This window comes from Octopus bimaculoides, chromosome 22 (assembly GCF_046866305.1).
Source record: "Octopus bimaculoides isolate indiv1 chromosome 22, ASM4686630v1, whole genome shotgun sequence".
In the NCBI taxonomy this organism is placed as follows: domain Eukaryota; kingdom Metazoa; phylum Mollusca; class Cephalopoda; order Octopoda; family Octopodidae; genus Octopus; species Octopus bimaculoides.
In genome coordinates, this window is record NC_142949.1 from 24,816,205 (window position 1) to 24,833,434 (window position 17,230).

The 17,230-nt window shown below is 35.5% G+C and overlaps 1 protein-coding gene across 1 annotated transcript in view; it reads left to right on the forward strand.

Moving 5' to 3' along the window:
* The window catches only part of LOC106880038 (uncharacterized), a 455,047-nt gene extending 438,602 nt beyond the window's left edge, over positions 1 to 16,445 (forward strand). The window contains exons 216-224 of the mRNA XM_014929839.3: positions 2,300 to 2,386; positions 4,952 to 5,338; positions 7,634 to 7,722; positions 8,016 to 8,079; positions 9,470 to 9,682; positions 10,696 to 10,798; positions 11,161 to 11,263; positions 13,567 to 13,703; positions 16,186 to 16,445. Of these exons, the coding sequence (XP_014785325.3) occupies positions 2,300 to 2,386; positions 4,952 to 5,338; positions 7,634 to 7,722; positions 8,016 to 8,079; positions 9,470 to 9,682; positions 10,696 to 10,798; positions 11,161 to 11,263; positions 13,567 to 13,703; positions 16,186 to 16,430 (1,428 nt within the window). The 3' untranslated portion in view covers positions 16,431 to 16,445. The remainder of the gene's footprint in view (positions 1 to 2,299; positions 2,387 to 4,951; positions 5,339 to 7,633; positions 7,723 to 8,015; positions 8,080 to 9,469; positions 9,683 to 10,695; positions 10,799 to 11,160; positions 11,264 to 13,566; positions 13,704 to 16,185) is intronic.
* The last annotated feature ends 785 nt before the right edge of the window (positions 16,446 to 17,230 follow it).

The window sequence follows — 17,230 nt, forward strand, 5'->3', positions numbered from 1 at the left end:
TAAATATCTATTTAATAATGAATCATGTAATCCACACTCGAGAAAATGTATTTCTGTAAAATGTTGGGTGTGGGGGTGAAATTTCCAAGCATTACACCCTCCCCCACCCCACCCCATTTTCTGGACCCAAAAAAGTGTTTTGTGGCATATTAGGAGATCACCATAATTCATTCAACAATAATAAAAAAATAAAAAATACCCAATGATTCTAGTATGGGGAGGTGGAGGGGGGGGGGGGGCAATTCTCCACCTCCCATACCAGAACAAAAATAAAATAAAGAGTTTGCAGCACATTAGGAGATCAGAGTACTTGATTTCATGCAAAAAAAAAAAAAAAAAAGAATTCAAGGCTTTTTTTGCATGCAGATGTACTTATCAAATTTACCGACATTGATCATAATGTCTCTAATTGAAAGGTTAGAGTTTCTTCCCTTTCAGAGTATTTTCCCATTATGAACAGTTTTGAGCATTTATGAATACCCCCACCATCTCAGGAATCCATGGTTCAATTTACACGAAACTTGTTTCATTCTGTTTGTATTCACATTTCAGGGTTATCTTAATTCATAGTATTTTCCATTACGCACCAGTTTGGCTGTATGTAATGACAGACAAGCAAGCAAACAATCAGAGAGTTTTAGTAGTATTATATATATATATATATATGTATTATATATATATATATATATATATATATATATATATATATATTTGTGTGTGTCTTTGTGTTTGTCCCCGCTCCATTACTTGACAACCAATGTTGTTTCCCGTAACTTAACTGTTCAATAAAAGAAACCAAAAGAATAAGTCCTGGGGTTAATTTCTTCAACTAAAACCTTTTAAGGCAGTGTTCCAGCATGCCTGAGGTCAAATGACTGAAGCATGTCAAAGAATAAAAGAATATAAAATAACACATTATGCCATTGTCATTAGTCCAATAACCCTACTTCATTCATGTATCAGCTCATATCTTTATACATACTCTACAGATATTCACAAATGTCCAGATTTATATTCAGTGATATGAACAATCTCAGTATAGAATGCATTTGTTAATCAATAACTGTAGACAAGCTTTCTAAAGCACACTACATTGCTTTACACTCAAATTGAATGGATATGTGTGTATGTAAGGATGTCATTGTTCAGTTTTATTTCAAGATTTCTTGCCAATAGAGAATGAGTCAATTTCTAATCTAGAATCAAGGCTCCTTCATTGGAATTTCAACATCAACAACAGGGTATTTTTGTTTGTTTGCTTGTATGTATGTACGTATGTTCTCTTGTTTTAGTTTGGAATAAATTTTGACTGGCCCCCTATTTGGCAGTAAGGTTGAGAAGGAAACTGTCTTGTCTTGTTCATCAGCCTTGAAATCTGAAGAAGGTCTTGCACATTTTTATTGTCTTAGATATCATGATTATTTGTAGTTTATGAATTAAATATTTGCATTCTCTCCCCAAGATCCCAAGTTCAACCATACTTTGCTCCCAACAGGTTGGTATGTATCCTGTTGCCCCAAGGTATGAAGCTCTGTATGAATGGTCCATAGATGTCCCCTTTCTCTTGTATTTTTCTAAACCCACTTTGGTGTCCAGAGGGCAGTTGATTTCCACTACATAACATATATTTTCTTCATGGTCCTACACTACAATCTCTGGCTGGTCGTATTTTAACTTGGCGGCTGCTTTAATTTCTAAGTTCCACCAATATTTTTTTTGATCCAACAGTCTCAATATGGTCAAATTTGGCTGTAGATGTTTTCTATTTTATTATCTTGTTCCCGACTGTTCTGTCTAGAACATGATACCTTATGGGATGATAATACCCGGAAGAATTCCAAACTATATGGATAGAAAGCAAACTACTTAACCTATATATATATATATATATACAAGTGAGTAATGAACAAATGAAAGAAAGTGGCACATAACACATTTCATACATTATAAATATACATACATGCATACACACAACCTTAGGCAAGTATTTTCTACTATATCCCCAAGCTAATAAATGTTCTGTTTGTGAATCTGGAGAATAGAAACTGTGTAGATGCATATGCGTGTGTGTGTATGTGCGTGCATGTGTTGACTCAGATTTGAAAACTGACATTATGAACAGTTGCTCTATTTTCAAAGACCTATGAACTAAAAATAATCCCTTATCTGAAAATAGTTAAGGTTGGAGTTGAGAAGAGCTCTGACTAGAAAACTCTGCCTCAAACATTTTCTTAATTTTTCCATGTTTATATAAAACAGTTTCTAAAGAATTTTCATTTTGGTCACCTCTGCTTCATAGGTTTCCTGTGCCATCAAGGCTAAATCTTCAATCCGTTGTGGTGAACCAATATCTCAACGAAGTAATGTAATTATTTCTGAAACTAAGGTAAGTAAAATCTAAGACTGATAAATATATTTTTGTTGGGTGTTTTCCTCATCAAAAACTGTAGTGAACTAGAAGAATCAGTAGAATATTGGAGGACTAGTGGACAAAATTCTCTGCACAATTTAGTTATGGCTCTTTATGTCCTGGAGACAAATCCTGTTAACATTAAATTTGACTTTTGTTCTTCTGGGGTCAGTAAAATATAATAGTGGTGCTGATTTAATCAACTAATATTCACCCTTTATAAAATATGAAGGAGTAATGATGTTAGGGGCCCAAGCCCAATGCATCTTAGATTTTTTTCATTGTTCCCCGCTGGTCTCAGCTCATATCATACCTGATTAATTCAGTTCATGATAACCTAAAAGAGCACCTAAAAGATGTATGGTCTTACATTAATTATCATAATGAATCAATGGTTCATATACTGTTACATTTGCAGCACACTTTACAGAAAGAGAAGGAAGAGGAACAAAGCATGTACTTCAATAGTATTTCATTTATTGAGACCAAAATGATAATTTCTCTCTTGGTGACAATTTGGTAAAATCATTAGAGCATCAGATCAAATGCCTTGTGTTATTTGTTCCTGTTTTTTTATGTTCTGAGTTCAAATCCTACCAAGGTTGATTTTTGTATTTCATCCCATGAGGATCAATTCATAAGTTCCCAGTCTAGGATTGGGATTGTTAAGTGAAATGATGCAATAGCACTGATAGGATGTTTGTCCAGAATCTGAGAGAGCTTCAAGGATTCTCAAAAAATTTGTTTATATATTTTAGCTTATAAATAATTTAAACAACAGAAAATGTTTAAGTACTTACTTTAGTCGATAAATAGTGTTGGTACCCACCAAAAAGCTGTGTAAAGTTGTTGGCATTAAGAACGGCATCTATCTAACCACAGAAACCATGAGAAAGCAAGTATTGAAACATGACATGGTCTGCCAATTTGTTAGATCTTATCAAACCATCCAACCCATGCCAGAATAGAAAGAAAACATGAACTGATGAGAATGATGATAATTTTATCCAGCTGCACATCAGTATGCTATGGTATACTGTTTATGGAGCACTTTAAAAGTTGTAGCATTAAAATACTATATTACTGCTTAGAATGGTCTCAGGATGAGAGGACTGTACTATAAAACTATAGCCATTATATTTTGTAACTCTAAATAATGCTCACTACTCTGTTTGCCTTAATCCTTTATCATTCAGATTGTTCTGTCAAATGTATTGCTTATTCATTCACATTGCTTTGAATTAATTGTGGATTCTCTCATAATTTTGAAATTTCAATTATGATTGTTAATTTTTAAAATGACAAAGTAGGGTTGGTGTAAGAGGCTGGACCTGGCCAGTTTGAACAAAAGAAAATACAGAATATTTGGGCTGGATACAAATGCTAAAGGGTTAATCTACAAAGCTGATGAAAATGCTCTGCTCATACATCATAGTTGAGTAAATATCTAGAAATAGGGTGTTCGTGGAATCATTGTGAAAACCACAGCTTCCAACAATATCTAAATTGTCATAAACGCTCCCACTCAGCATTAACCTGAAGGAAGAACTTAAAACAGTGTTTTGTAACTAATTTGCATTTCAAACACCAAAATGCTCCAGCATTGCCACAGTCCAATGGCTAAAACAAAGGAAAGTGTGATTGGAAATCATAAATTAACTGCAGATATTTAATTATCAAACACCAAGGAAAGAGAACTCAAATGTTCTCCAAATATTCAAATTTATGGTTGTTGCGCTGAACTTATTCTTCTAATAATGCAATGCTTGCCATAAAGAAGGCATGAGTGTGAAAACTTATGTGGTAAGCAGACTGGAATGTGTTAACAACAACATATAGTAATTGAAGCAAAATATTTAATTTGAATTATCTGAAATAATTTCAAATTTTTCTTACCTTCTAATTAAAATTTACTCTGTTGTGTTGACGCCCCCAAGCAAAGAAGTAGGCTCGACTAAGACATATAAATAGAGGTAGTCTGACCGTGGTAGGTGTAGATTGACAGTCGACTAATGGTGGACTGCCAGTGGACTAATTGTTGAGTAGTAGTCGTGTAGCGGTTGAGTAGATATCATCCGAAGGTGGTAGATGGCAGTAGCTTGAGACATAACATGCTCTTTAAAATGTTTACAAAAAGTATCATCATCAGCTTTTATATCCAATTTTTCTGTGCTGGCATGAGTTGTATGAGACTTATATAGTTTTTGATACTTGGATGTTCTTCTTGTCACTAACCATGGTTTTGTAAGTAAGGTACTTTTATTGCACTGATTTTTACCTAATGAAACTGACTGATTACAGCAAATATAAATAAGTGTTACTGGCTTTGCTTAGACAATATTTCTGTGAAGGTATGTGGAACCTTCCTTCTGTATATATACATACAAAACTTATGTGATAAGCAAACTGGAATATGTTAACAACAACATGTAGTAATTCAAACAAAATATCTAATTTGAATTATCTGAAATAATTTCATACTTGTATAAATAAATAAATATTTTTCTGTTTATATTTAATGAAAAACAATTTTTTTTTCAGATTGATAATACGACAGATATTAAATTAATTGAAGGAGAAAATCCAGTTTCTCTATCAGTTAGCATCGGAGTTGAACCAAATTACATCTGTATCTTGAAGTATGGTAAAGCATGCCAGATATCATTCAAAGCAAGTATAACAGGTTCATTTTCTAAAAGGAAATGTCCAAGAACTTCTGTAGTTGTTCCACTGGTTGTACTATACAGAGGAAACAATATTGGAGGTCAGCCAATCTGTGGTACCAAGATGTCTACTGGATTCAGTTCCATTACATTACAAGCTCTTGTTGATAGTGTTTATACGAAAAATGTCAACCAAGAAATCAAGATTGTAGAGGAACATATAGTAGGTGACACTAAATATGAAGTGAAAAGTGTAACGAAAAAAGTAAGTACTACATGTTTTGTTTTGTTTATATCACCCACTCTCTTCTCTTTCTCTGTAAGAGTTTTAGTGTTGTTGAAACTGGAAAGCAATGTTGTAGACTATAAAGATGATGATAACAATGGAGCAACTAAAGGAAATAAATTCTATGTCTATATATGTATGAAGGCATATATGTATGTCTTTATGCCTATATGTTCACACACACACACACACACACATATATATATATATATATATATATATATATATATATATATATATATATATATATATATATATATATATATATATATCTTGAGAGAAAAGCTGAACATTAGAAGCATCAGTTGTGGTGTGCAAGAGAGACGATTGCGCTGGTATGGACATGTGGTGAGAATGGATGAGGATAGCTGCGTGAAAAAGTGCCACACCCTAACAGTTGAGGGAACCCGTGGAAGAGGTAGGCCCAGGAAGACCTGGGCTGAGGTGGTGAGGCAAGACCTTCGTACATTGGGCCTCACCGAGGCGATGACTACTGACCGAGACCTTTGGAAATGTGCTGTGCGTGAGAAGACCCGGCAAGCCAAGTAAGATCGTTGCCAGTGCCCCTGGACTGGCTCTTGTGCGGGTGGCACATGAGATGCACCACTTTGAGCGTGGCCGTTGCCAGTACCGCCTGACTGGCTCCCGTAGGATTTTCGAGTGAGATCGTTGCCAGTGCCCCTGGACTGGCTTGTGTGGGTGGCACATAAAAGACACCATTTCGAGCGTGGCCGTTTTCGTGCGGGTGACACGTAAAAGCACCCACTACACTCTCTGAGTGGTTGGCGTTAGGAAGGGCATCCAGCTGTAGAAACTCTGCCAAATTAGATTGGAGCCTGGTGTTGCCATCCGGTTTCACCAGTCCTCAGTCAAATTGTCCAACCCATGCTAGCATGGAAAGCGGACGTTAAACGATGATGATGATACAAAGAATATATATGCATGTATACACACATATATGTACATACATCTACATGTGTATATAGATGCATATCAGGGTACAGGATGTTAGAAAAATGAACTATAGACAACGGAACGGACACATAGGAAAACAGATAGCCACTTGGAATTATTCCTTCATCAGCTGCCTCTATTCTAACTAGGCGTTTCGAAGATAAGGCAGTAATGCACTCTAGAATAGTCTCTTCCTGAGTAGTGGATCGACCCACTAAACATATATATGTGTGTGTGTGTGTGTGTCCATCCTGTGCTGTCCCAATAAACAGCTTATTTTCTACATCCATTATACACCTTACAACTCAAAAGGGAATATTAATTTTCCTAGCTTTCTTTAACAACACCACCACCACCACCACCATTTTCACCCGCCATCACCACCACCACTACCTTTATCATAAATGTCTCCCATCTCCTCCTTCACCATCCATCCCATTCAGTTTCCCTCACTAACCCTCATGGTGTTTTCCCATCACCACCACCACCACAACCTACCTTTTACTGTCTTCTCTTTCACCATCATTACCACCTTCATCATCAATGCCATCATAACCACACCTTCTATAACCACATAGCTCACCTTGTCCCCAATGCACACCTTGCTGCCCTTATGTGTATTTATCATTCTGTTTATATGGGGCTGTCCCTCCTTTGCTGCTTTAACCATTGGTGTTCCTTTAGCCAAAACAAAATTTATTTTGCTGGGAATCATTATCTTTGAGGAAACATTTGATGCTGAGGCTTTGCAACTGGAGGTCCCTATTCTCAGCAGCTTCAACATCATCCTATGAACTCATAACCCTACTTATATACATGACTCTACACACACTTCCCTAGGCGAGCTGGCAGAAACGTTAGCACGCCGGGTGAAATGTTTAGCAGTATTTCGTCTACCGCTACGTTCTGAGTTCAAATTCCGCCAAGGTCGACTTTGCCTTTCATCCTTTCAGGGTCGATTAAATAAGTACCAGTTACGCACTGGGGTCGATATAATCGACTTAATCCGTTTGTCCCTTCTGTGTTTAACCCTTTGTGGGTAGTAAAGAAGTAAAGAAATAACACACTTACTTCCCTACTAACATAACCCACTCACTAGGCATTGATTAAGCAGAGGCTTTGGTAGAATGCACTTTCCTAAAGTGCCATTTAGTAATGGAACCAAGCAAGGATCCACATGATTGCAAAAAGCAATGCCTAAAGCTAAAATAGGTTTGTTTCAAAATTATGTTAACTTTTGTGACTTTCTTTTATAAGACTGAACCAAAACTCAGTTCACAATTAAGAAGTAAATTGCACCATTTTCTTTTATTCCAACAGGTATCAATAACAAATAAGGACTCAAAGAAGTTTATCAAAGGAATATGTAAAATCACAGGAGATCCCCATGTAAAATCTTTCAACCAGAAGTAAGCATTTTATAGATATATTCTTTTTTATCAGCAACACAAGCAATTGAAACTGTTGATCCAGCTCACTTCTAATGTCTTTACACCAGTGAATTTCATGTTATGAACACTCATTGACTGCTAAAGTGGAGATATTCTCTGATGACATAAAAGAAACAACAGAGATCAGCTATTCACATTCAAATATTCCAGAATGTGCTAAGAATCAATAGATATGTTATTGTTTGGATTTTCACTATTCTGCTGCTCTTACATAAAATTACTTTTCTACATTTATTCTCTCATACTTACAGGTATTACAGCAGCTACATGACAGGTGAATTTATTGTCTACCAACATGACACGTTGCCATTTGAGGTTGGTTTCTTTATTATTTAATTTTTATACTCCAGCATCTTAATTGATTCCTTTTTGTCCCAGAAACATCTTCATTTCAGAGATAAAGAATAAACATGCACACACAGGGGGTATTTGGGCTAAATTTGGCAGTTTTCATTAAAGGAAACGAAAACAGTATCCCTTTCAAAAGTAAAAGCATTTTTAAAATATCAAAAAATATCAACTAGATTATTGCTGAGAGTTAACATTTTACTGAAACTAGCTGCCCTCAGTTTCTGCCATGGCCTCAAAATGGCTTCAGAATCTGGCAAGAGGAATGTGGAGGGTGTAATAGAAATGTGCAAGCAAATGAAATGAAAATGTGAGAAAAGATGCAAGTTCAGAAAGAGAAGTGAGAGAAAATTGAAGAAAAATAAATTACACAACAACATTGATAAAAAATTCTTAAATTATGAGTTCTGTGAGAGCAGAAAAATTATTTAAAAGTCTGAGGCGGGGAGAAAGGAGTGTATGGTGAGGAGGTTGGAAGGAGTGTATAAGTTCTTCATAACAGAAAGTTAGGTGAGGCACAAAGAAGGGCAAGAGGAATGTGACAGGTGTGTGAGATTTCATAGAGCCAACATGGCATATATATATATATATATATATATATATATATATATATATATATATATATATATATATATATATATATATATATATATATATATATATATATATAAAATATATAGTTTTAGGGAAAATAACCAAGTTTCAAGAACTCACCGATGAAAATCCACTATCACATATAGAAAAATTAACAATTAAAAGCACAATAAATGAGTATAATATAAAGCAAAGTAAATATCATAAGATAAATATAATAAAATGATTACACGTGTTTCATAACTAATTTTCAAATAGAAAGGAAATTTAAATCGATTAAAATCAATTGAAATTATCGAAAATAAATTCTATTCAAAAATATAGCTAATTGTCAGATCGTAAGTAGAACAATAATTAGATATATATATCTCAACCAACAATAAGTACCAAATGAATTAATATGAAATACTTATTTTATAAAGATAGAAAAATTATTAAAAATATCAAAATATCAAAATAATAACCAATCAATAATCCTCCCTTCATCCATTATAATAACATGTATATTATATACAAAAAGCTCAATTTAATTTTAATTTTTTATAAATTGATTTTAATTGAGTTTTTACCTGTAATTTTGGATTTTGTCCCTAATATTATTATTATTATTATATATATATATGTATATATATATACACACACACACACATACATTTACACACATAAAAACATATATACACATGCATAATTACATACATATATCTACTGAACAGACTTTCTCAGTCACCTGTTAACATTACCTTTTTATATTTTGTCTTGTTAGGTCAGAGCTTTCTTTACAAGATGTGGCCGTGCTTCTTGTACCTGTGCAGTCATAGTTCGATCAGGAGATGATGTCATCGTTTTCAACAAATGCCAGTATGCTAATTCTAAATTTAAAGCCAGAACATTACCTGTCAAAGTCAAGACATACCTCCATGGTGACCTCACACCAGCAACCAAAATTTACACAAACGTCTTTGGTTCTTATTATGTGGTAAGTTTCCTACAGCCTTAGCTCATTTAATCACATACAAAACTCATATGTTTACCATCATCATTATTATTATTAGCATGCAAGACAAAATGCTCAGTGGCATTTCCTTCATCTTTAAATTCTGAGTTGAAAATTCTGCCAAGGTTGACTTTGCCTTTCAGGGTCAATAAAATAAGTACCAGTTGAGTACTGGGGTCGATGTAATTGATTACTCCACTACCCCCAAATTTCAGGCCTTGTACTTATAGCAGAAAGGATTATTATTATTATTATTATTATTATTATTATTATTAGATAGAGAGGTGAGTTCTTAACTTTTGTATACGATTGCCAAATTCCATCACTAAGGTAAACATAGCTGATGTAATCCATGACCACGGCCAACTTAATGACAAAAAGCGCAACTCGAAAGTAACTTATTTATTGGTGCTTTGAACAATATTTCAGCATCTTGCATGCCTTCAACAGGTTCAAAATAAAATAAATGTCAGTCTAATTCATTAGACTGATGGATTATGACAATCGTATACAAAAGTTAAGAACTCATCTATCTATCTATTACATTTCTGCTGAGTTATCAGTCTTTTATATAAACTAATATTATTATTATTATTATTATTATTATGATACCTCTAAGCAATTTGGGTATGGTTCTTTTGTGTACCACCTGCTTAACTATACAGGTGACTAGAGCATAGCCTACACCACCAAATATTTTAAGTATCTCAGCAGTGATTCCTGATGGGCCAGATATATATATGTACACATACACACATATAAAGGCTTACCTCCAGGAACATTTTGATTCCATTACTTTAACTTTGGGATGATTACATCAGATGATTCTAAACGTTGCAAGAATAGTTGCCATATATACTATTAAAGGCTCATCAAGTCACCCTTTAAAATTAGACATTTTAAATCTATTGTCTGAGCATCTTCGTTAGTAAAGATTTTAAGTATATACAATTTGTTGCAGTTTTTCTAATTTGCATCCCATTTCTTCTTCACAGGTTGTACTACCAACTGGAATGATTGTGAAAATTAAACCAAGATTCCATGCTTTTATGAACCTTTATCTTGATGCAACAGCTAAAGATTTAGAGAAGAGTAAAGGTAAGCTATGTTGTACCAATTTTTCAAGTTTATGTAAAATGAGTTTCGTGATTAATCATTGAGAATTTCCTTGGAGAAGAAGTAAATGGTTTCTTACAAAAAATAAACATTTAAAAGTTGTAGTTGAGATAAAAATGTTTTGATGAAAGATTTGGGTTTGTACAGGCGTATTGATATGTGTCTGAGTGAATGTATGTGTGTGTATTGGAGAGAGTCTATGTGTGTGTTTATGTGTGTTTGAGAGAGTGCATATCCATAAGACAGTGTGTGTGTGTGTGTGTATGAGTCCTTGTTGCTGGAGCAGATGGCTTAACTTAGAAAGAATTCAATAAAATCTAACTGCAACTTTATTTTCTCTGCAGGTCTTTGTGACAAGTACACATTGGAATCTCCCAATTATTTAACTGGTAAAACCAAACAGTTCCCAATTAAAAAGCTTCCAAATGGTTTTAGTAAAGAATGGAGGTAAGTCCTGTTCTTCATAGATTCAACTTTTTCATGAAAATGGTGCAAAACAAACACAGAATAATGTGTGTGTGTGTGTGTAGTTACATTTGTATGGTGTGTTTTTGTAGATTTTCTCAAACACTTCCTGCCAGCATCTTCTCCTGTGATACTTAAAAGATTAACGCATGACTACAGACAGACTGAACACAACTGAACTTTGAAAGTAACACAGGGAACATGATATGCTTTCAGATCTTATATAAAAATTATTCTTACTTCTTTGTTGCTATTATTATCTAGTGAGAGAGCAGTGCATGCCATTACAGTGACACTGGGGTACAAATATACGAAGCCCAATATACCCATCATGACTACCTGCTTAATAAGGGTACACCAGGCACATGCATCACAGCCATATGTATGCAACATAGTGATTGCATATCAAGATAAGCAGCACATGACCTCGCAGGTGGGGCTCAGTTAGAATTTTTTCAGGTTGAGCAGCCCATCCTCCTCAAAAGATCCCTGAATGAAGTTTGTTTAAGGATGATGAACAAAACATCCATATTTCCAGAGGTGAATTATTTATTCAAACCCAAAGAATTCTTCTCAACACATGGCTGTTATAATTAGTCTTATTTTTATCACATACTTTCACTGTACTACTGAGCGCAGCTCTGTGTGCCTTGGTTATGTGCTGTGGTTTGTTGTGATACTCTTATTTTTACTGTATTGAAAGTGTTTTATATAGGATGTGTGCAGTGGTTAGTAGTGCTATTTTCCGTATGTTATATATACTTGTTAGTCCTGGTGATTTTGTTATATATTAGTCTGAATAATGTTTTATTATTATTATTATTGTTATTATTATTATTTGTTGGTGAAATCCAGGCCATGATTGAAAACAATCCCTCCAAGTCAATCAGGTCCATCGCCAGGGACATGGGAGTGTTTGTGTTCCTTATCAGGCAGGTAGTGCATGAAGACATTCAGTATTCCTCATACAAGATGAGAAAGGACCAATTTTTATCCCAAGCCATCAAGGACAAGAAGAAAGACTGTGCTACAAAGCTTTTGAACAAACTCAAGCATTCCCTCCAATCAAACATGCTTTAGTTTTTCTCAGACAAGAAAAATTTCTGCCAGGATCAGATGGTGAACACACAGAACCGTTGACTTGTTGTATCCCCAAAACATGTACTCAGAGTGATAAAAATCAAAGATCCAGACAACATCATGGTGTTTTGAGTGATTACTAGTGATGGTGACGTTATGCCTCCATTCCCACACAGCCTCACACTCAACACGGAGACCTACATCAAGTGCCTGGAGGAGGTAGTGCTGCCTTGTGTCAAGTGAGTGGCTACTGGAACACCCTGTGTCTGGCAACAGGACTCTGCATCATGCCACACAACCAGAACTCAGTCATGGCTGTCAGACAATTTCTGCAACCACATTACCCATAACATCTGGCCACCTAACTCCCCACACTGCAAAACCCTTGGTTACTATATGTGGGGCACAGTTGAGCAAGAGACCAACAAAACTTCTTGTAACACCAAAGATGAACTGAAGGCAAGGATTATGGCAGCATTCATCAACTTAAACAAGGAGACCACACAGAAGAGTTGCTGGAGATTCCGAAGTCGTCTGGAGGCCGTGGTTAAAGCCAATGGCGATTTTATTGAATAAATTTACTCTTTAGTATTTCAAGATATTTTTATGTAATTTTGGCAAATATATCTGTGAAGATGAGATGTCAGTATTATTTTCATTTTTGCGTAATTTAAACGACAGTTTATCCACTGCACCCTGTATGTATGCTGTGTAATATTTACACATTTAGGAGGTGCAATGGCCCAGTGGTTAGGGCAGTGGACTCACGGTCATAGGATTGCGGTGTCGATTCCCAGACCAGGCGTTGTGAGTGTTTATTGAACGAAAACACCTAAAGCTCCACGAGGCTCTGGCAGGGGATGGGGCGAACCCTGCTGAACTCTTTCACCACAACTTTCTCTCACTCTTACTTCCTGTTTCTGTTGTGCCTGTAATTCAAAGGGCCAACCTTGTCACACTGTGTCACGCTGAATATCCCCGAGAACTACGTTAAGGGTACACGTGTCTGTGGAGTGCTCTGCCACTTGCACGTTAATTTCACGAGCAGGTTGTTCCGTTGATCGGATCAACTGGAACCCTCGACGTCGTAAGCGACAGAGTGCCAACAACAATTTACACATTTATATCTCTCTTACTATGCTAAGCAACTGGCCTATTATGTTGTTGTAGAGATAAAGTTGATAAGCTTACCTTTGTTTTTGCAGAGTCACAGGTGATTCTTATTATAATGGCTACAGCAAGAAACTGGATTTTGATGTTCCGACTTATTGTACTTGTGTTGATGCAACAGTGGACTGTAAACCATTTGGAGATGCAATCGGCTGCCCCCTACGCAAAAAATGTAAGTACACCTTAAACCTTCTATCATTTAAACTTGCCTGATCCAGCCTCTTGCACCTACCCTACAATGTCATTCTAAAAATAAACAGTCATATCATTGAAATTTCAAAGCTAGAAGATAATACATGATTAATTCAAAACAATATGAATAAATAAGTTTTACATTTGACAGTGTAATTCTGAATGCTAAAGGGTTAATAACTTCACTTAGAACAGTTTGATAATTTTTGTGTTTATAATTATAATGTTGTTCATTATCTTATTCTATTCATATCAAATAATGTCTAACACTCTAACCTTTCAGTATCTGACACAAGATCACCTCCTTCAATGCCCTCCCTCCTCTCAAAATTCCTTGTCTTGCAAGTTACTAGGTGACCCTGCTGGTACTAGAGCCACGTAAAAAGCATCCAGTCCACACTGATGAGTGGTTAGCATTTGGAAGGGCATCCAGCTGTAAAAACCATGCTTAAACTGACTTCACCAGTGCTGGTGCCTCATAAAAAGCATTCAGTCCAATCTGCAAGGTGGTTGGTATTAGGAAGGGCATCCAGCTGTAAAAAACATGCCAAAACAGACACAGTAGCCTGGGGCAGTCTTCAAACTAGTTGGCTCCTGTCAAACTGTCCAACCCATGGAAAGCAGACGTTAATGATAATATTTGTATCCCAATGGTGTTAGCTATGTTAATATAATTATCATCATCAATTTAAAGTCCACTTCCTGTCAGTATCCCTCACCTGTTTCCAAGCGCTGGAATGTTTATTCTGGCTTTTCAGACGATGTAAACACAGGTTCATTCACTGGACATGTGCTTGTGGCAGATTGTATCCAAGGCTCCTTTTCTAGGGATAAAGACCTTGTTTTCAGGCAGAGTGTAAACATCAGACACGGGGAATACAGAAACACACAAATACTCATGTACACATACACACATATAAACATACATATCTACACACACAGACACATATATGCTCACACATACATACAAACATATACATATGCACATACATGTTTGTTGGCAGTCCGTCGCTTACGACGTCGAGGGTTCCAGTTGATCCGTCAATGGAACAGCCTGCTCATGAAATTAACGTGCAAGTGGTTGAGCACTCCACAGACACGTGTACCCTTAACGGAGTTCTCGGGGATATTCAGCATGACACAGTGTGACAAGGCTGACCCTTTGAATTACAGGCACAACAGAAACAGGAAGTAACAGTGAAAGAAAGTTGTGGTGAAAGAGTACAGCAGGGTTCGCCACCATCCCCTGCCGGAGCCTCGTGGAACTTTAGGTGTTTTCGCTCAATAAACACTCACAACGCCTGGTCTGGGAATCGAAACCGCAATCCTATAACCGCGAGTCTGCTGCCCTAACCACTAGGCCATTGTGCCTCCACATATAAACATATACATACACACATACATACACAATCATCATCATCCATCTCCAGTCAGTTAACTTGCCTTGACCAATAAGTCATATTAGTCTTTTGAGAGCTGAATGTTGCATCTGGACACACCATAACTACAGATGATAGCTGGAATTCATTGACTCAAGTGGCTGATCTTGACCATTGATAGTTTGTTGACTGTTCCTCTACTCATCATCTAGCCACATCTGCCACTGACTCAATAAGTTTATCTGCCAAGATAGTTGACATCCACAATGCAGCATCCCATGATTCATTATACACACCCACCCACACACACTTTAGGCATCTTACAACTCATGTCTATCACTTCCACTTACAAGACACTATTCAGCCTGAGGTCATTATTGAAGGTACATACCCATAGGCATAGGAGTGGCTGTGTGGTAAGTAGCTTACTTATGAACCACATGGTTCCGGGTTCAGTCCCACTGCGTGGCACCTTGGGCAAGTGTCTTCTACTATAGCCTCGGGCCAACCAAAGCCTTGTGAGTGGATTTGGTACACGGAAACTGAAAGAAGCCCGTCGTATATATGTATACATGTGTGTGTGTGTGTGTGTGTTTGTGTGTGTGTCTGTGTTTGTCCCCCCCCCCCCAACATCACTTGACAACCAATGGTAGTGTGTTTATGTCCCCATAACTTAGCGGTTTGGCAAAAGAGACCGATAGAATAAGTACTAGGCTTACAAACAATAAGTCCTGGGGTCGATTTGGTCGACTAAAGGCAGTGCTCCAGCATGGCCACAGTCAAATGACTGAAACAAGTAAGAGAGATATATTTAATCCAAAACAATGTGAATAAATAAACATCACATTTGACAGAGAAATCTGAATGTTAAAGAGTTAAACACTTAATGTAATTTTTGTGTTATAATTACCCAGAATTATTATAAGACAGATATCTCATTACTCATTGTAAGATGCAACAGGGATTCCACATAGACATTCCTTCATTAAACCCCTCCTTCATTCATTTTTAATAGTTTATATCTACTGCTGTGGCTGGTTCCGTTTATTTTGTCCCTAAATCAAAGTGTTTCTGTTGTTGCAGTGAGAGACATAACTAAGAACATTCTTGAAAATGCTGTCATCAAAACTGACGGATCAAGCTCAAGGAAGAAGCGGGCAATTCAAAAAAGTGGCTTTGGAAATTATGATCCTTCATTTGGTAACAATGATGTAAGTTGTTCACAAATTCTGATATTTCTTTCTCTCTCTCCGATCTATCTATCTATCTATGTATATATATATATATATATAAGTTCAAAAAAGGAAAAAGACAAAAAAACAATGTGAGGACGTGATACAGATTGTGTTACTGGACGCTCGGGAAAGGAAAGAGAGTATGACGTTTCGAGCGGAGCTCTTTGTCGGAAACAAGAAAGTCCAAAGAATGGAAAACGGAGGAAGAAAAAATCGCCGCCGATATCCACGAGGTTACATTGTGGAAGGACCATGTATATACTGTTGTGTCTGGGGAAAGTCATTCTCCTTTAGTGTTCTTATAATTTAAAACACTCACCGGTAAAATTTCCACGCATTTCGTTCTTTATTTTTCTAAAATTTTCATTGCATCTTGCAACCTTTTCAATAGTTTTGACTCTCTTTGCAAATCCCAAAACGAAATATATATATACATATGCATGTATGTATGTAAAGTTACACTCATTTTAGGAAAACTGACTTCTGGAAGCGGAAGCACTATGTGAGTATATATTGTATGTATACATATATATATGTATATATATACATATAATATATATATGAATATATATACATATATATATATATATATATTATATATATACATATAATATATATATGTAATATATATACATATATATATATATGTATTATATATACATATATATATAATGTATATATATACATATATATATATATGTATATATATACATATATATATAATATGTATATATATACATATATATATATATGTATATATATACATATATATATATAAGTATATATATATACATATATATATATATGTATATATATACATATATATATATATGTATAATATATATCATATATATATATATGTAAAATATATATACAAATATATATATATGTAT